Consider the following 21,286-nt stretch of genomic DNA (forward strand, 5'->3'; position numbering starts at 1 on the left):
AGAACATTGATATAGGACAACATGGGGACAACCTGGGGACCGCATGGGAGCAACATGAGGACAACACGAGGACAACACAAGGGTTAACTTCACACAGTTGTCGTTGAAACACTTGCATGTATGACGGTACAATGGCAGACTCAAATGCAGGACTCGGACTGGGAATCACAGGTAAGTCGTTCATTGTTCCAAGAAAAATACGGGCGAAGGTACAAAAGAAAAAATCAGGCACAAATCATCGTCAGGAATTAAGCAATCCATTCGCAGAGTTAACGCTGGAGAGAGTGACACACGTACAACTAGAATCTGGCACAGGTAAGTGGGGATGGAGAGTATCTAAGCCCGGGGACTGGGGACGCTGAAAACCAACAGGTGAATCAAGTTAGGGGGGGGATGGTAATCACACGGGCGGGAAAGCAGGCAAAGGCAGGAAGACCAGAGACCTGAAATGTGAGCAGGTGATTACTACAAAATAAAACAGCAACTAATGATGACACAAATGAAAGAATAAAAGCAGGACTGAAGCTGACCGTATGCAGTCCCTGGACAGACGTTTCACACTACACACTCAGACCATTTATTTGTACAATGTTCTTGAACCATTTGATGTTTTATTCAAATATGGAAAAGGAAAAAAAAAATTAACAAATCATGTTACACACACACACGCGCACACACACACACACTCACACTCTCAGTAGGAGGATCTCTACATGGACCAACACTGCCCTCTAGTGACAGAAATGTGTTATCACAAACGTCCTGTCCATCAAATGTACCACTTGGTACTGCTCATCTGTTATGCTTTCAGAGACACACACACACACACACACACACACACGCAGCTTTCCTTACATGCACACTAAGAGGGGGCTGTGAGGAATGTAGGAAAGGATATTTAACAGGTGCATCTTTACCTTAACAGCTGGATTTCCACCACTCAAACTTTGGGGGGTGGGGGGGTGAATCAAAACATTTGGTTCGTTAACGCTGACATGTGATGCAGCTAAGCGTCTGACTGATCTCCTGAGCAACTGTGGGCCATGTTAACTTCAACACTGATTAAAGTGGAAACAGGGTCCTACTGTTTCCACTACACTAGAGAGAGAACAGATACATATTCAAACACAGAAGAGGAAGGAATAAAGAGAGACAGACAAGAAGAATGGTAAAAAAAAATGAAGTAAGAGAACTTAAGGCAGTAAATGATATTTTCCTGGCTGTAATTTCTGAAGAAAATAACACTAGATGTTAAAGGTGGATTTCACCACCCGTTTGTCAGTTCTGGAGTTTGAGGTTTAATCCACAATTCAAATACCTTTTTCACATGTGAATACTCTTCCATAGATGACAAAGAGTTAAATGGCCCTTGGGAAAATTAGGTTGAGCATTTCTATGGGTCAATTTTCAATAAATAAGAACACTTGGACGATCATAAACATAGAGATTATTGATAGTATTTCCTGAAACAGTAGGCCACTGTAGATTGTAGCAAGTGTGTGTGTGTGTGTGTGTGTGTGTGTGTGTGTGTGTGTGTGTTCATGGTAATGCGGACACATGTCACCCAGTGCCACAGTGTGGCTGATTAATGTGTCTAAACAACAAGGGATTTCTGTGTCTAAGAGTAAGAAGTAGTGGATTGATCCAAATATCGATAATATCAATATCAACGTTGGTGTTGATACTGATCAATACCAGTGTAATGAGATCAATACTTTAGTTTATTTTCTCTCCAGTATCTACCGCTACAGTTTCATCAAAGAGACGACCTGGCTGTCCGTGTCTGTTATTTTTATTTATGGTATATATGGTCAATGTGGTAGATAGATAGATATGGTAGAATCTTACGACTATGAAGAGAAGGCAGAGAACGCTGCAACTCTCCACTCCCTAACTATAAGCTTTATCAAAGAGGAGAGTTTTAAGTTTACTCTTAGACGTGGTGATGGTGTCTTCCCCCCTAAACCCAGACTGGGAGCTGGTTCCACACGAGAGGAGCCTGATCGCTGAAGGCTCTTGTCCCTGGACCCAGACTGGATGCTTGTCCCACAGGAGAGGAGGCTGATAGCTGAAGGCTGAGACTCTACGAACCACAAATAGCTTTGTAGGTCAGGAGAAGGATTTTAAATTCAATCCTGGATTTCACAGGAAGCCAATGCAGAGAAGCTAATACAGGAGAAATATGATCTCTTTTCTTAGTTCTTGTCAGAACACGTGCTGCAGCATTCTGGATCAGCTGGAGAGTCTTAAGGGACTTGGTTGAGCATCCTGATAATGAAGAATTCCAGTAGTCCAGCCTGGAAGTACCAAATACATGGACTACTTTATCAGCATCACTTTGAGACAGGATGTTCCTAATTTTGGCAATGTTACGAAGATGAAAAAAGGCTGTTCTTGAGGGTCGATTATCAAATCGTTCTAGAGCCCCACAGCCAGCCGCTGGACAGCCAGCCAGCTGGACAGCCAGCCGCTGGACAGCCAGCCGCTGGACAGCCAGCCAGCTGGACAGCCAGCCGCTGGACAGCCAGCCGCTGGACAGCCAGCCAGCTGGACAGCCAGCCGCTGGACAGCCCCGCAGCCATATTTGTCTAAGAATGGACAGATTGAATGGTCTTCATCCCCCCCACCCCCGTGACTCATGTCCAGGATATTAAGTCATCCTTTGAGCTGTTGATTCCTGATTCGATTCAGAAAATTATTCTGGATATTACCAGTTATTTTTTTTTTTCATTATTAATTGTGTTCTAGTAGAGACTGATTGCATTCCCTAAACATGTTATCTCAGCTGTTGGAAATTGAGATAAAGACAATATTTGTTAATAAATTATGACAGTGAAGACAACACCAGGGTTAAAGGGTAACTACCGTTTTACCCTGGACCCTATTTTCCTGTTTTTGTGTGCAAGGGACTGATGGGAACGACAATCTTTGGTCCAGTTTTAAAGTAACACTGTGTTTATGTTTGTAGTTGTTCATTATGAAAATCTGTAAAATTGGTCTTTTTCATTAATATTTACCACCACCATTAATTCCAAGTATTCCTATTGACATGAAATTTGACATTTGCGCTTGCATGGACTGGGGAAGGTGTTGTGGAGTTTTTCTTTTCTTTTCCTTCTTTTTTGGCGCTGTTCCTGTCTTGTGTTCCCCTCTGAGTGTCTGTCTGATTGCCCCGCCCTAATGTGATCCACCTGTTGTATCACCTGTTCCTCGTTTCCTCGTTATCTCTTGTATTTAACCTCTTCCCTTTGTCTCTTGTCAGAGTGGTTTGTCCTGTCAGTGGGTTTGTTTGCTGGACTCTTCCCTGCGGTTTTACCCTCTTTCGATTTCCAGTCTCTGTGAGCCAGTTTTTGTTATCCCTGTTTTTGCAGTTTTTGGACTTTGTTTTTGCTTTTTTTTTGTTGAATAAATCCTCCCTAAATCCCTCTCCCCTGCCTGCTTGCCTCTTGCCCACATTTTGGTCCTCCCTTCACGAGCATTGTCACAGAAGGCTCTTCATAGTCATGAGCCATCTTGAAATACATTAGCCGGTAAGGGACATACAGGATATAATGCTCCGCCTTTGGCGTTTGACTCACAGCTGCAAGTTAGAAGAAGGAAACATGGAGGACCACATGTATTCAAAATCCAAATTTTAGGAACAGGAGACTCCTTCTTGGCCCAGAATAAGAAAACCGATATTGAAAAGAACGAGAGACTAAACACTGGAACTGCTTTGGACGCACAAACCAAATCTTAGTCAACTAAACTAGTTAGTTATCCTCCTGACCACCGTCTTTTTCTTTCTCTCTCCATCAGGTGGCGCATGTGCCTGCTCGTCCACGCAACTTTCCTACGTGCACTCCTACAACCACGCCTAATAAACGGCCTTTTGTACACTTTCGCTTTTCGAATCGTGACTGCTACCGTAGCTGCATTATGTACTTTCAACTGCGTGGCGAGTTGATTGTGACATGATCTCAACGCTAGATGGGAGAAATTCTTTCTTTCTCCCTTTAATCGGCAGCCACAGACCGGGCTTACCCTATGGGACCAATGTGGACTACCAACATACTCCCCCTGAAAGGGCTGATTTTTGTCACTGAAAGGCTCCGATTATTATTCTAAGTGAGACCTTTCTGTTTAAGCTGAAACAGCTCTAAAGTTGCCAGTGCTAAACCCACCAGACTCCATTTGAACAATACTTTTAGCGTGAATAGAGCCAACAGATTGCCACATGTAAATTGGTGAACTATGTGTTTCTTTCAGCCAACACTAGAGTTGTGATGGTTGGAAAAGTTGAAGGATAACCCATAACGGCTTTTCATAGTTTTCTTTTATTTCTGTCGACTTTGAATGAAGTGTATTTTTCAATGAAAAAATGACTATTTATTTACATGGAGTCTGGTGGGTTTGGCAAACACAGGTTTTAGTGCAGCAGAAAGGTCGCCCTCCTTAGAAATCCTTTTCATAATGTTATGAGACACTTGGTGGCAAAACAAGCCCTTTTGTGAAGGGAAACACAAGCTGCACAACTGCCCTATTAACTTAGATTGTAGCTTGTTTTGATCTTGTACTTATACTTACTTATACTGGACCAATGTCAAAGATGGTTGTTCCCATCAGTCACAAAAACAGGAAAATAGGGTCCAGGTTTGCAAAAAACGGTAGTACCCATTAAGAACCCTAGATGGAGATGGATGTACAGTAAATGGGCACAGTTGATAGTGATCATCATTGGATTGCAGATATTCTTTAAAAGAAACAAATATTGGAGCCCTTTCATAGAGTACATCAGGAGGGAAAGGCCGCAAACTTTTATTTTTAATTTTTCTTACTACGGGCCGGCCCTGATCTCCAGAATCCTAGAATTGCACAATGCGAGACATCTTGATTAATGAATTGGCCTCTGCTTTTACACATTTGCTTTTCTAGGAACGGAGTGAGTTTGTTCTGGTTTTTGATGATTTTTTTGGCTTGTATTTTGAAAAACTGCTAATTAACATTGAATGAGTCAGATCCCAAATGATGCTATTCACAAATATCCATGATGTGTAAAAATACATAGCATATAATCTTAAATAAATGTCACACTCACATGCTGTGCGCAACTCAGTAGTGGCTCAGCACAAACTCTGGAAATGGCTCGGTGTGCATTTCCAGGGAAACAGCCCCCTGTTTTACACCGGGGGGTGACAGAAGCTCACCAAAAATAAAAATGTGAAGAGAAACGCAGGTCACATTTTGACATACTCCTCAAGTCCCATGCCTGTCCCTCAGCAGGCCTCCAGTAACAGGCTTGGTAAGGTTCCTTTTTCATTTCTTTAATGATGAAGAGACAATTTGCACACAAACAATATAAAAGCCATTCCTAAAATAGTTCAATCAACAACAATGGGATTGACATTCCCTTGAGTACACTCAAAATAACAAATTTGAGATATTTTATCAAAAACAACACAACACCAGTTTGAATTCATACACCACAAAAATACATAATATAGGAAAATAATGAAAGGGATATATTTCACTTTGCAAATAAAGCCTTCATATAAATTCCAGGGGTAGGGACTGTGTACCAGACCTTCCTTATCGCTACAGTGGCGTCATTTAAAGAGTCCATGCTTCGACCTTTTAGGAGATGCGAGTGGATCTCTGGAACCTGCCGGTTCACTCATCAAACAGAACTCCAGAACCTGAACCAATCCAATAAATCTATCATTTTCGATGACTTTGCTCAAAACACAGCATCACTCAACCCTTGTGTTGTTGTCTTCATGGGGTTGTCCCTGTTTATGGCACTTTTTTCGATTCTTTTGATGGTTTAAAAAATAAATTACTTATTTCAACGTTTTCTTTATACATGACAAATAAACCTAATTCATTTGACATTATACCTAATGTAAGTTAAAACAATTATGACTTCATTATTATTAAATAAATGAGCCAAAATGCAATGAAAGTAATCATTTATTTTCCCTGCAAAGAATGTTGTATTGGTTCCATACAACGGACATCCATGTTATTTTTGGGCAATGTTGGTTGAAAGAAACCTTTATTCCCGATGTCAAAAACTTTGAAAACGGGACAGCACAAAGGGTGAATTCAGATTAGATGTTTGCATACATGAAATACACAATATTTCAAGTCAACCCACAAATTCTGATAAAAAAAAGAAAAAAAAGAAAACTGGTCCAGTTTTTGTCCTGGATAGACAGCTGTCCCCCCCTGACGTGCGTCCTGTTACCCTCCCTCCCGGACTATTCTCATCCCTTTGATTTGATTGAGAGCATGCAAATCAATGAACTGGATTTTCGCGTCCCTCGCTTGCAGTGACCCATCTTGGCTTGCTGCCTCAAAACCATAATTGGATTTTTTTCCCTTACTGTCGTGGAAAAGGTCTGACATTTTAATTGCAGTCTCAAACTGGCAAACAATCTTTTTTTATGGCCAGTTCTGCAGACAATGACAATGGGCAATTCTACTAACAGTTAAAGTATTTCATGCTGTTGTTTTTCCAACGCCGGCATTGTCCTGTATGCCAACCATTGTAAATCCCTATTGCAAGTAATATTGCCCATTTCTAATCAACTTCTAATATTCTCTCTTTCTCTCACTGTGCCCTCAGAGCCATAAAAGGCTGCACTAGAAAACACATCTCAAAGTCCACTGTGCACTGTTTCACAGTATTCTGGGTAAGCATGTTGTTTAGCTAGGGAACATTAACAACAGAACAAACACCATTTTGAGATTGAACTTGGCCCTTGACTCACAAAACGTTCTGATGTTTTCCTTTCCTCACTTTCTTTACAGTAGGCAGAAAGTAGGGATGGAGCGATTACCGAGCCGTTTTGTGGAAATTTGTAGATCTGTATTTGCATTCCATTTGCCTGCTAACTGATAAAGTTAATGAATTAAAAAGTAGTCTACTTGGCCTCGGCTCCAACTCTGTCAGTCCATCTGCTTCGGTCTCACTCACCACTGAGTCTGACTTAATGCCCCCCCACAACACCATCGGACTCTCTTTTTCTGGGTATTGTGTTGAAAGTGTCTAATATAATAAATAATTGATTAAAGCTTTTAAACAAAGTTAGAGTATGTTACATTCCACAATCTTAATTTTGACTTAGATTTTCATTTTCATTGTATATGCATATCAGTTCCAAAAATCAGTTTCATGAACTACTAATAATAGGAATTGGCCTTGAAAAAGCACAATCACTCAAGCCATAACACAAAGCCTTTATAGATTGTTTTTTTTGTCACATTAGGGATGCTGTGCGCCGTTTACAGGCAGAATCTTAGACGTTTGCTATGTATCTAAGATAAATTAAAGATTTGCTATCAAGTGCAAACAATGTGCAAGGTTGCCTAGTGCAGCTTTAACAAAGTGAACCAAATCAAATAAAAAATATATCACGGTCCATATCCTCACTCAGCAAGGGTCTGCGACTTCTGCGACAGGATTTTTCCCGAGTCGTACATTCAGGCCGGTCTACATTCCAGCATTTTCTTGAAGGCCTTCCGGAAGCTGTCATCCAGGAAGGCGTAGAGGAACGGGTTGAGGCAGGAGTTGGCGTAGCTCAGGCTGGTTATGAAGTATGAGATGCCGATCAGGAGCGGCGTGGTCCGCAGGTCCGTGGTCAGCGCCACGATGGTGCTGAGGTGGAACGGCGTCCAGCAGAACAGGCACACGGCCAAGACGATGAACACCATGATGGTGACTTTCTTCTTGGCCTTATCCAGCACCTTGGCGTTGCTGTTGAGCCGCATGTTCCTCAGCTTGTAGAGCATCATGGTGTACAGGATGCAGATGGTCGAGACGGGGATGGCGAAGCCCAGGATCAGCGTGTAGATTCGGCTCGCTTTGAACCACAAACTCTCGGGGCTGGGAAAGCTGAGCACACAGCTCTTCCTGCCGTCGGTTGGGTTCATGTAGACGCCGGCGAAAACGCTGAAAGGCAGGACGATGAGGATGACCAGGATCCAGACGCAGAGCGAGATGATTTTGGCTGCTCGGTATGTGCGGTACGGCATGCGCTTGGACCTCACTGTGGCCAAAACCACTAGGTAGCGGTCAATGCTCATAACTGTCAGGAAATAGATGCTTGAGAAGATGTTGTAGTGGTCAATGCTCAGGATGACTTTGCACAAAACCTCGCCAAAAGGCCAGTAGTGCAGCAGGTGTTCGGCTATGTTGATCGGCAACACCAGAGTGAACAAGTCATCGGCAATGGCCAAGTTCAGGATGAACATGTTGGTGACCGTTTTCATCTTGGGGGCTTTGAGGATCACGTAGATGACAGCCGTGTTGCCTGTCAGCCCCACTGCGCAGATTACGGAGTAGATGACCGGTAAAATAATGTAAAGGTCAGCGTAGAAGTAAAACTCAGACGGAGGAGTGCAGTTGGGGTCAGTGTGGTTGCCTGATGCGAGGGAGTAGAAGTCCACCGAGTCGTTGCAGACTGGCGGTGGGGCACCACCAGGGATGGTCACGTTCTCCATGTTTTGAAGATGCACTAAGAGCCTCTTAGCATTTTGGGACTTAAAAAAAAAAATACTCACTGATCTGATTTCAAATAAATTATAAATTAGGAGGAAAAAAGTGAAGAAGGCTGCTTTGTGCTGATGAGGGTGGTTTGGTGCCCAGCTCTACTTTTAATCTAAGATTTGGATATAAAATACCCGTCTAAAAAAAGGCTTTTAAAAAAAGAGTGCCTTGTACCTTTTTGTTCTCTTTTAAATCATAAATTTGTTTTTTAGAGAAACATTAGTGTACCGGATGTCACCCTAAAACGGTAATTATGCACAGTTCAGCAAACAAAAATGTCAAGTTAAGGTGTGTTAACCCTCCATTACGTCACTGCGGAGTAGAGAGAAGATAGCAGTCTTTCCTCTTTTCCCAAACTGAGGTCCAGGGACTAACACCAAGTCAATGAGAACGTCGCAGCAGGTCCACTAATTTATTCAGTAGTTTCATAGATTTTTTGTTGTTTCTGGGACGTTAAAAAAATAGATATGTCAAATCTTTGCGTGCACTCTCACCTCCTCCAACTCACTGCAGTTACAGAGTGTGTCCGCGGTTAAATGTGGAATCTGTTTGGTTGTCGAGGGTGGGGGGATATTCATTTCCAATTCAAAACATTTGACACTTTGTTTTAATCTCCACTCGGGTTCTTTCCTTGACTTTTTCCTTGTCGGAGGTCGGAGTAAAAAAACACATCAGATCTGCCGACTGCGTTTTGGTTTTCCTTCCCCTCCTCCTCTCTCTGACTCAGTTCTCCCCCGGTGCCGGAGAGTTATTGAAAAAGGTTGACAGTGTCCAACAATAAGATTTAACGATGGTTAAGTTTGGTTTCCTCCCGGTGCTTCGTGTGCGCTCTGGAGCCGGTGCCAGGCTTTTTTACGCACGAGTGGCGCATCCCAGTACCTGGACAACAGAGAGATGTGCACATCAATTAGTTGCCGTGAACGCATTGTAAACATCTTCAGAGATTATGTTGGGTAGTATGTTTACGAATATGGTGCAACAGGTGCAGCTTTTACTGCCAATAGCCTTCAATCAATGAATCCCTAAGAGCACGGCAGGCTGAACTGGATCACATTCTGAAAAGCTGACGTTCTGGTTTTCTTTCTAAATGACGCGCATTATTAACACCATACCCACATTAACACCATAGCCACGCATCATACGTCTGGTTGTCAGAGTAAATGAACACGCGTTAGTTTCCTTAATTCATTCACAATAAAGTTTAACGCACCATTAAAATAATTCATGCATTTAACCATAAACTGGAACCATAATCATAAATGATCAACTCTAAAATGTAAGCTTAGAAGACTTACTGTATAATCAGTCGATACATAAAGTATTTACAGGTATTAATTAGTGCGTAGAGTGAGTTCAGGCGGGTTTACTGTCCTCGTGCCCCCGGGTAGAGTCCCTCTCCTTCGGTGTTACCTCTGTGTTAGACGCACTGCTCTCCAGCCTCTGATCCGCGCTCTCTCTCTCTCTTTTTCTCTACCCCACTCTCCCTCCACCTCTTACTGTCTATATTTCTTTCCCTCTCTCTTTCTTTCTCTCTCCCCCTCCACCTCTCTTGCTGTCTATATTTATTTCCCTCTCTCTTTCTCTCTCTCTCTCTCCCTCCACCTTTCTTGCTGTCTATATCTCTTTCCCTCTCTCTCTTGATTTTAATAATTATAAAGAGATGAAGGCTGTTGATCAGTTCAGTAGGATTTGGGCCTCTGGTGATGTGTTGTCCTCTGTTGAATGAGTATGCCAAGCACTTTTAACATTTAAAAGCTAAGTCTGACTATCCGGAATTAACGTTGTAGATATCAACAGTCCTTCTGACTCATCATAATTACATTTTCGATATAAGATATCTAGATATTCAAGATATCTGTAACGTAATTGTGACTAGTCAAAACAACAGAGATATCTGTAATTCAAAACTGAATTACAGATATCTACGATGACGTCATTTAAAACAACATTCAACTCATCACACATCTTAAATGACCATTGCAGATATCTGTAATTCAGTTTAATGAAAGTTAAAGATATCTCAGACGTCATTATGACTAGTGCCAATAACTGTGCATGACGTTGATCTATTTTACATATCCATAAATTTGTAATTTCCCCTCCCCGCTATAATCAAAGAAGAAGTGGGTTCATTTCCTTATTTTTGACAATGGAAGGAGAGAGTCATGGCGTTGGATGTAATCGAAAACCACCAGAAAATAGCGTGCAGTTGAACGAGCCCTCACACAGGGGATTTGTGGAGAGAGAAAACGTCGTTCTATTGAAAACTGTGAAAGAAATCTGGGAAGAATTGAACATTTGCTATCACCAGACACAAACAATGAACTTGTTTGACTTCTGATCTTCTACAGATTGTGAACACATCTCTTCTTTCAGGAATCTTTCCACAGGCCCTGAAAACTGCAGCAATCAAGCCACTATTAAAAAAGAACAATCTAGACAAGCCACTAATGAGCAACTATAGGCCGATATCAAACCTTCCGTTTTTAAGTAAAATCATTGAAAAAGTAGTCTTTCAACAACTCAACCATTTCTTGTCACTAAACAACAGTTTTGATACCTTTCAGTCAGGTTTCCGACCACACCACAGCACTGAGACGGCTCTTGTCAAAGTCCTTAATGACATCCACCTTAACACAGATAGTGGCAAAATTTCAATCTTAGTACTACTTGATCTCAGTGCTGCATTTGACACGGTCGACCATGACATATTACTAAACCGATTGGAAAACTGTGTTGGCCTTTCTGGCTCAGTACTAAACTGGTTTGAATCCTACCTAAAGAATAGGGATTACTTTCAATAGGTAGTTATGCATCTGAGCGTACAAATATGACGTGCGGAGTTCCACAAGGCTCCATTCTAGGGCCTCTTCTGTTTAACATCTACATGCTTCCACTGGCCCAGATTATGGAAAACCACAAAACAAGTTACCATAGTTATGCGGACGACACACAAATTTACATAACCTTATCGCCAGGGGACTATAGTCCAATACAAAAACTGACTAAGTGCATCGAACAAATAACGACTGGATGTGCCAGAACTTTCTGAAATTAAATGAAGGAAAAACTAGGTGGTTGTTTTGGAGCAAAAGAGGAACGATAAAAGTCTGCGCCAGCTTCAAACAAGAATTAAAAAAACAGAAAAAGCCAGAAATCTTGGTGTAGTCATGGACTCAGCCTGAATTTTAACCGCCACATTAAGACAATTACAAAGTCAGCCTACTATCACCTAAAGAACATATCAAGGGTTAAAGGACTTATGTGTCAACAGGATTGGAAAAACTGTCCATGCTTTCATCTTCAGTAGACTTGACTACTGAACGGGGTCTTTACAGGTCTCCCTAAAAAATCAATCAGACAGCTGCAGCTGATTCAGAACGCTGCTGCTCGAGTCCTCACTAAGACCAAGAGACTGGATCACATCACTCCAGTCCTCACTAAGACCAAGAGACTGGATCACATCACTCCTGTCCTGAAGTCTTTAACTGGCTTCCTGTGTCTCAAAGAATTGATTTCAAAGTACTCTTGCTAGTTTATAATCCCTTAACGGTTTAGGTCCAAAATACATTTCTGATCTGCTACTACACTATGAACCACCCAGACCTCTCAGGTCATCTGGGACAGGTCTACTTTCTGTCCCAGAGTCAGAACTAAACAGGGTGAAGCAGCTTTCAGTTTCTATGCTCTCATATCTGGAACAAACTCCCAGAAACCTGTAGATCCGCTGCTACTCTCAGTTCTTTTAATCAAGGCTGAAGACCTTTCTTTTTGATGCTGCCTTTCTTTAATGACTAATCATTTCTTTAAATTTCTTATGCTGCACTGTAATTTTATTCTTGTGTTTTATGTGTCCTAATGTTTCTATTTTGTTTTAACTGTCTATTCATGTGTTTTATGGTTTTTAATGCTTTGATTTTAACTGTTTGAACTTGTGTTTTATCTGTTTAACTGATTTCGTGTAAAGCACTTTGAATTGCCCTGTTGCTGAAATGTGCTATACAAATAAAGCTGCTTGCTTGCTTTGCCTTAAAAGCAGTTTGGCTGAACTGAAACATCTAATAGACTCATATTTCTATACTGGGGAAAATCGACGTTTCTCTGTCAGGCGCATTAGTTCACGTCAGTCTGTTTATCACTGCAGTCATTTATTATAATATGTATTAACGTTAAATGCAATCATTAAATGTATTGCTCTTACACCACTTTATTTTTGCAATTCCACAAGTCTCTCCATTTCCAGTGTAGCCTACTGCCTATTCATTAACAATATGCAATTTCAATGCATCTATGAGCATTGGTATGTTGATATGTCCTATAAATTACAAAAAATAAACAGTCCAATGCTGCTTAAACACTTAAACCTTTTCTTTTTGTAGGGAGAAGAGGCAGAGAAGCTGTTGATGTTACCAGAGAACATGTTTTATTTCTGCCATACAATTGCAAAAACTGCTGAAATACTTGGATTTCTGTACAGGAAGTCAAAGTTGATGGGTATACCTGTTAGAGGTATGCTGTCTGCACTGGATGATGGTGAACTAGAACAACATGTGAGGCAACTTCAGAGACAATATTCTAATTTTGGAAATGAGATGATATGTGGTGTGTGCCATTTCTCAGTGAATACAATGTGAATTCAGATCTTTTCAAAATGTTTCAGACGATAAGGCCCCTTTAAGTGCACAGGGTGTGTTTGTTACACGGTCCAGGGTGTGTTTGTTACACGGTCCAGGGTGTGTTTGTTACAAGGTCCAGGGTGTGTTTGTTACACGGTCCACGGTGTGTTTGTTACACGGTTCAGGGTGTGCTTGTTACACGGTCCAGGGTGCATGAGAGGTTGACACGGGTGACTCCTACTGCTGCTGCAAGGACATGGAGCCGGACAGTTGCAAGACGCGTTCATAGCGTACCTTACCTCAATAGTTTGTGGCACATTAATGGGAACATGCGTCTTATAAGGTTATTAATTCCAGACTTGTCATACTTTTTATATTTAAAAAAAAAAGAACTTCAGCAAGTGAAAAACCTGGAGTTTACAGCTATATTGGTTCCAGACTACTGTCAATAGTATTATGATTTTCAAGTAATATTTTTTTTAACCTTTCTAGATGGGGCTTTGTGATTCATGGTGCAATTGATGGATACTCCCCTCTGATTACGTGCCACAGCAGTGCTTTCTCAGTTTTTGAAATCAACAAGTCTCTACACCCTAGATCTGACCACGGTGGTGAAAACATGCTTGTGGCTTCATCATGCATCTAGTTGAAGGAATTGAACACCTTTGGCGTGATGTATTTTTGCATGTGTTACAGCTCTTTTACCTTATGTTCTACTCCTTAGAGGATTCAGAGGTTCTAAGCCCAGATGATGATCACTATGCATTGTTGATCTTCCTGAGATCCTGGGAAAATCCCTACAGCGACCAAAACCTTGATGCCAGCCTTGCACAGTATGGAATTCAACCACTGCCTACACTTGAGGAAGTTCCCAGCTGTTAATGTAGAGAACTGCTCCTCACTCAGCAACAACAGACATCTGCACACAACGCAATCCAACACATGTCTGATCTAAAGTTAAAATATCCGACTTGCTGTAATGCAATGGTCAGTATTTTGCAAACTCAGGTACAGTCCAATTCCAAGCCCAGCGACCAGTTTAATGGCTGCATACAGTGGGGCACAAATGTTTGGGCACCCAGGTAAAAAATTGTATTAATGTGCATAAAGAAGCCAAGAAAAGATGGAAAAATCTCCAAAAGGCATCAAATGACAGATTAGACATTCGTATAATAGGTCACAAAAAGTTAGATTTTTTTTCCATTATTTACACTTTCAAAATATCAGAAAACAAAAAAATGGTGTCTGCAAAAGTTTGAGCCCCCTGCAGAGTTTCTAGCATGCGTGAAATGGATTCAATAAAATTTCAGCAAATTTTGGACACTAACTCGATGCCATCTGTGAAAAAGCGGAAGTTAAAGAGAGGACGGCTTCTACAAATGGATAATGATCCTAAACACACCTCAAAATCCACGGTGGATTACATCAAGAGGCGTAAACTGAAGGTTTTGCCATGGCCTTCTCAATCTCCTGACCTCAACATAATGTAAATTCTCTGGATAGACCTTAAAAGAGCAGTGCATGACAGACAGCCCAGAAATGTCAAAGAACTGGAAGACTTTTGGAAGACGACTGGGCAAAGATACCTCAAACAAGAAGTAAAGACTCTTGGCTGGCTACAAGAAGCGTTTCCAAGCTGGGCTACTTGCCAAAGGGGGGTGAGCCCCACCGTATATTATCAAAGACAGAAAGACATTTTTAGTTTCAACAGCTATAAGTAATATTTTCTGTTGAAAAATGGCAATTTGGACTGCAGCTGACGGTGCTAATGCCAGGTGGGCTGCAAGCGGGGGTGCCAGTCCAGACATTGGCTGTAGCTAACAGCACTGTTGGTGTTGTGTTGTCTTATTTTCTTTGTGTTATTTGTAGAAAAGTGGAAAGTGTCTAATTAGTATGAATGAGATTTAAATGTTGAATAAACTCTCAATGTATGAAAAAAAAGAAACATCTTAAGGTTTAAATGAAATACGAATCAGACAAGATTTGAAAATTTATGAAAAAGAAATTAATTAAATTATTTTAAATCTAATTATTTTTAACAAGATGAATAAACTGGTAATGCATGAAAAAATATGGAATGTTTAATGGCTTGAATGGGGATTTTAAATTAACAGTTAAGAAGAGGGGTTTAACTGTCAAAAATACTTAACATCAATCCACTAAGTAGAACAGCCACTGATTCATGGTGGGGACAGGTTACTAGGTTTCTGTTGGCCTAGTCTGTGTACACTATGTATGTATGCATCAACATGAGCCAAACATATTAGCTGTTAAGTGTGATTTATCAAATTCATTGAATTATAAGCCCAAAAATCCTTATAGAAGGCTTGTAAAGGGTATCTATTTCATTAGACCAACCTCAACAGCGTCACCATAGTAACCTTGTATTATTAGCCAAATAATACCTTGTAAAACTTAAAATATTTTCATATAAGTGACTTCAGTGATTCATTCAACAAATCATTCTATCAAATCAATTCTAAGCACAAACATGTAGCTCAAGTGAAAACTGAATTTCCATTAATCATTTTTACACACAGCAAAGTCCAAAGGTTGGAGCTTACAAGATTTCCTCCATCATGTGTTGTTTGAAGGCTCGACAGGAAGAGTGCAGGGGCAGGCGGAGTACAACAGAACAAGTATTTGCTTCTGGGGAGATTCTGTTGCCCTATGAAGGAACTGAATTTGTGGTCGGTGTTGAAATCCCAGTGGAGGCACTGTTGGGGCTCCAGCTGTAAACTCTGCTACTTTCTCAGGGTGACTGGACTGCAGTCTCCTTCTGTAACACAAGAAAGTGATTGTAACAGTTATCAGGTCCCTAAACACATTCATATGTTGATGTTATGGTAAGGCCATATTGCCCAGCCTTCGTCTTTTGTTACTTTGGAGCAATTGGAAGTTTCAAACTGACAGAGGTCCTTTAGTGGTGAATATAACCACAAAAGCCTCAGTCAAGTACTTTTTTGGTTAAGTATGACAACAGAATATGACTTAGTTTAAGGGAGCTACCCATGTTCACAACCAGATTTCACAATGTTACTTCAACTATGGCATTTTCAGCATTTATTTTCCTGCCAACCACGACAACAAAATGGCCACTAATAATTGTACTCATGAAGTCCATGTTATTAAAATGTGTACAGTAAATAGAATACCTTTATTTTCAATTAACCAATCACGCCAAAAGTATATTGTTGAGTTTTCTCGATATCTCCTATTGCTTCGCGGCCCAGAGAAGTCCACGTCATTCTGGAAACGATTTTGAGAATGACATACCAGTGTTTCCCTCAGGTGGAGGATTTACTTGTGGTGGCAGGATGTGACGGCGCGGCGTGGGATGGCTGGGTCCAGGAAAAACTAGTCAAACAAAGGTTTATGAACTATTTATTCAAAACAATGACTAGGCCGTATTAAACATATCAGACTAAAAGATGATACCGATGAAGTGTAGCAATAATAATATGACCCATACAGACAGTTAAATGTTATTCAAGATCTAAACCCTGTCTCTGAAATAATATAAGACTAAAACAAAACTAAGTTTAAAATAAAATGTGTTGGATCTTTGTACATTTTTTAAAGTATTTTAATGGTAATAACACTGTTTCATAGGCTGCTATAGCTACATGTCCTTGTTGCATTCATTAAGATCTTATCTAAGGATTTACCCCACCTATAAACACCAGCCTGACGGGTCGTTAGCGTACCTCCAGCCTTCATGCAGTAGTTCCAGTCTTGTTATCAAGTTTCCTACCTGTCTGTTTCCAAAAATTCTCACCTTGGGAATCTTCTGCCAGTTCTGTCTTGCCTCAGACCAGCATCTCCTCTGCTGACCCAGCTATCTCCAGAACCAACATCTCCACCGTCTGCTCTGCCATCACCAGACTTATCAACACTAATGCTTCAAACCCAGAGTCCCACACTAGCCATTGACTTTCATTATTCAATAAATAGATTATTTTCGCACCAATTCCAGTTTATATGTCTGAGTTCTGTCCCCAACCTTGACAAAGTCCATAAATACATGGATTCAGGCACGGAGAACGACCACTGAAGGATCCGTTGGCAACAATTAGAAACGTTAGCAGATAGCTCTGGTTAGCTTCATTATAAAAAAAATGGAGTGGAGGAGACTGCCACAGACAGGTAACAGACAACCTCTGTCAAATGACGTTTAGGGAGTTTTCACAGCAGTGTAACAGTCTGTTAATCCAGTTACACCCACGGCACCACCCCCAGCAGCAGCAGGCTACTAGTCTGTAGTGACGCTGACGCCGTCATGTACGCAGAGCTCAACCTCATGAGGGGGGGGGGCTGGACTGTGTGTGCTGTAAAAAAATACCTAATTAATTGCGAAAGAAATGTAATTTAGATTTTTTTCTACCAGAGGCCTGTACTACAAAGTAAGACTGTGCATTAATGAGGTAACGTCAGGTTCAACCCAGGGTTTTCTACATCACGACGGATCATGTGGCTCACTTGTTACCGGGTTAAATCGCCGTGGTAATTTATGCTGAACACCTAACCTGGTTAGGAGTTGGAGATTAGAGATCAACCGACGTGAAAGCACCGCCTACTGACCAATCAATACTCGAGGTTTGCTGGAGCCTTGTACGCGGAGAGAGAGGCTCGCTTATAAAAGTTTAAACATTTAGGGACCGACAACCCCGTTAACGTTCCCCGATGGGTAGCTTTATGAAAGAGATAGATTTTAAGGGAAGGGAATTACGTATAGGCTATGTGTTTTTTACGATGACAAAAGTACTGATTATTTAAATGGAGTCTGGTGGGTTTGGTGATGGTGATTACGCCCTTAAATTCATGAATATAAAAACATTAAAATGTTGGCGATGAGGTAGTGATATTGATAAGATTGTGATTTACACATTTACAGCGTCTGCTTTTTTTGCCAGCTTTCCTGATACTAGTTGTAGTAGTTCATGGCGTAGCATGGGCACAGCAGGGCGTTACAGGGTGTAGCATGCACAGCAGGGTGTTACAGGGCGTAGCCGGTCACAGTAGGGCGTTACAGGGTGAAGCTGGGCCCTGCAGGGCGTTACAGGGTGTAGCTGGGCCCTGCAGGTCGTTACAGGGTGTAGCCAGGCCCTGCAGGTCGTTACAGGGTGTAGCCAGGCCCTGCAGGTCGTTACAGGGTGTAGCTGAGCCCTGCAGGTCGTTACAGGGTGTAGCAGGATGTAGCCGGGCACTGCAGCGAATAGCAGGGCGCGGAGCAGGTCCACGGCGACAGCTTCAACCATGATGTAGTGCCACTCTAATCCAAGGACAACTGCGGGGTGAAAGCACATGAGGACTCTGGGGAATAAACGAAGTACAACTCGGCTTGAGCTGCGCAGTTTAGCAGAATCCTTTATAAAAGCTGGTGGCCTCGTGTGTAGGACCGTGGGAACGTATGTATTGTGCTAGAGACAGTAGAATGTGGATAGTAATGTAATATTATCATGGGTATTTTATGCACTGTTTGAATAAGAGTTAAGTTTTTGTGGAGAAATAATTCAGTAGACTGTATGGAATCCGGACTGAGTGCAGCTGTGTACGATGGTGATGCATGTGTGTTCTGGGATTGCAGAAGGAAGAGAGGATATTAAAGTTTTAAAAGCATGCCTGCTAGGAAATCCTTCAATAAATCTAAGTGTGTAAGAGAATAATGTCAGGTCAGGCTATTGTTAAGGAAACTCAGTCACCTGCAGGATACTTGAACCTGGCTACACACCCATCCATCACCTCAACTTCTACACTACTTCCACACTGTTGAGCTGTGGATCAATATCACACTTCATCCTTGGGCACTGGGCTGCAAAAACCATATAAAAACCTATTCTTTAGAAGTGAAAAGGGATGTTATCAATGGTACTGTGAAAGTCCATGAAAACTTTCAGCAACTTCCTGGATAACCCCCCCCCTTCTACACTGCTTTAGTCATGCAGTATTACGATGCAGTGGATACCAGACATGTTGGGAAAGCTCATGCTTGACTTGGTGGGGTCTGTTATGTTGCTCCATCACAATTAAAATAGTAAAATTATCAATCATTAGGGATCCAATCAAAATCATGTAAGTTATACTTAGTTCATACAAAACAATCCTTTTCATTAAAACCATTTTCCTCCCCTACCACCGGCTCAGTAACCTTCGGGTTTATGAATCCTAACAACCTTCCTCTGCCCTTTAATCTCGTTTTCCTCTTCACCACTAAAGTGGATTAAATGGTTTGAAATCAACAAAGGGTCATCACTTTGATCTGAATGCATGGAGAGAGCAGTCGGCCCCGACATTCAACACGCTCTGTATACAGTAAACACTTCTTCCTTAATCCTGCTTTTTCCACGTTTCCCCCTCTCCTCACCTTCTGTGAGCCGCCAGTCATGCACACTTTGATCCTTTTCCTCAGCACAATATTTGAGATTTACACTTTTCTTTCAACTACACCTCTGCTTCCAGCTCAGCAACTATTATTTTTCTTTCCTCTGACCTGTCATTCACTCGCTGTTCTTTTTGCACTGCCTTCCTACATCCTCACTGCTGCTTTCTGACTCACAATCCTAAATATAGAAACTGTCTTTACCTAAAAATGCTCACAACACATTGTACCACTATTGTTGAAGAACAACCTCTATAATAACTATAATTTTAATAAGAGCTGTCATGCACTGTTAAAGTATCAAAAGGCTCTCTCTACAGAGAAATGCACACAGCCCGTCTTCAGAAACTTTGCCTTTTAAAAGGAGCCCTCAGGACGTCCCCACATACAATATATAGGTAAGGTATATTCTTATACTCTTTATTACATAAGAGTTTATTATATTATTTTCAGCAAAGTAGTTTGATAATCAATACACACCACCAGACCTTGACAAAATCAATACAATTGCTTTTGTGTGGCAGGAACTGGTCTGAGGGACATTGATGTAATGACATATTGATCAGTAACACAAACAGGACCTTCACATGTCTCGCACAAAGCAAAGATACTGACTAGGCTACAAGGGTAAAGAAATCTGCGTCTAGTGTAATAGATTCATTTTGCCTGTATGGAGCCTTTGGAACTGTGTATTCATCCCATCTTCTTTCAACTCAACGTCATCTCAGACTCACCTTGTAATTTCACCTGCTCACGACTACTACCCAACTACTACACGACTACTACAACTACTACTACTGGCCACATCTGCCCACAACATTTGGTGGCATCAAATCATTAAGCACTATTCTCTCAAATGTGCACTTGTAAAGAAAGCAGATGCATGAACACTTGTAGGGTCTATGTCAATCCATGCCATTTTATCCCTGTTCTGTGGCTTTCCATTAAAGGTTTACTTTAGGAAAAGTTCTGAAAATGTGTTCAACTATTGTTCCGATAAGGAAATAATTAACTAAAAAAAAGGAAGAAACCCTAAAAAGAACAACTAAATGGAACAACTTCCAGCTGTCGCCAAAAAAAAAAAAGTTTGAACCCCCGCTACATGACCTCATCTCTACCACAGAGACCTGAAGAGAAGACAGATGCAAAAACCCATTCAAAAAGCTAGTGCTTTACAATATCGTTTATTCCAACATGTAATGTGTCTGTTTCTGCCTGGTGGTTCTTTCTTGTTGGCAGACACTTCATGTTATGCTTGATCTCAGAAATTAGCCATCCAGCCATTTTTATATCCGTACTTAATCCGTTCAGGGTCACAAGAGGGCCGGAGTCAATGGCAGCAGCAGCGTTGAAACACACCCACTCCAAGCAATCTAGACTTTCCACTTCATCTAACATGAATGACTTTGGAGTGTGGGAGGAAACCAAACACCTGGAAGCACACACACACACACACACGCACACTCAGACACACATGTAGATACATGGAGCAGCTACCAAACCTGCTGAGTCTGGTTCCCGAGATGCTTTTGCCTTAATTTGATTGCTTATTTTAAAAGTGTATTTATTCTGCAGGTCTGTAGAGCTACTATTTATGGCAGAACATTTATGACAGTTGAAGGAAAGAAACATGTGGAAGTGCTCAACCTAAATGAAATATGTTTTATGTGTTGAAGGTGGTGACAGTTGGAACACTGAAAGGTGCCGGTATCTTAAAAGCCATGTCAACAGTGGCTGATGGATGGACTTCACTTCAAAGGT

At 41.3% G+C, this 21,286-nt stretch overlaps 1 protein-coding gene across 1 annotated transcript; it reads right to left on the reverse strand.

Moving 5' to 3' along the window:
• Positions 1-5,297: 5,297 nt before the first annotated feature.
• npbwr2b (neuropeptides B/W receptor 2b) lies at positions 5,298-10,055 on the reverse strand. Its single transcript, XM_032520141.1, has 2 exons — positions 9,826-10,055; positions 5,298-9,409 (listed from the first exon to the last, which is right to left on the reverse strand). Exon 2 carries the CDS (start codon positions 8,482-8,484, stop codon positions 7,465-7,467), a length of 1,020 nt encoding a protein of 339 aa, XP_032376032.1. The 5' UTR covers positions 8,485-9,409; positions 9,826-10,055; the 3' UTR covers positions 5,298-7,464.
• Positions 10,056-21,286: the final 11,231 nt, after the last annotated feature.

The sequence above is a fragment of the Etheostoma spectabile genome, chromosome 7, assembly GCF_008692095.1.
Source record: "Etheostoma spectabile isolate EspeVRDwgs_2016 chromosome 7, UIUC_Espe_1.0, whole genome shotgun sequence".
NCBI lineage: Eukaryota > Metazoa > Chordata > Actinopteri > Perciformes > Percidae > Etheostoma > Etheostoma spectabile.

Excerpts from the sequence above, each read along its gene's own strand:
- npbwr2b (XM_032520141.1), bottom strand. The coding sequence starts at position 8,484 with ATGGAGAACGTGACCATCCCTGGTGGTGCCCCACCGCCAGTCTGCAAC.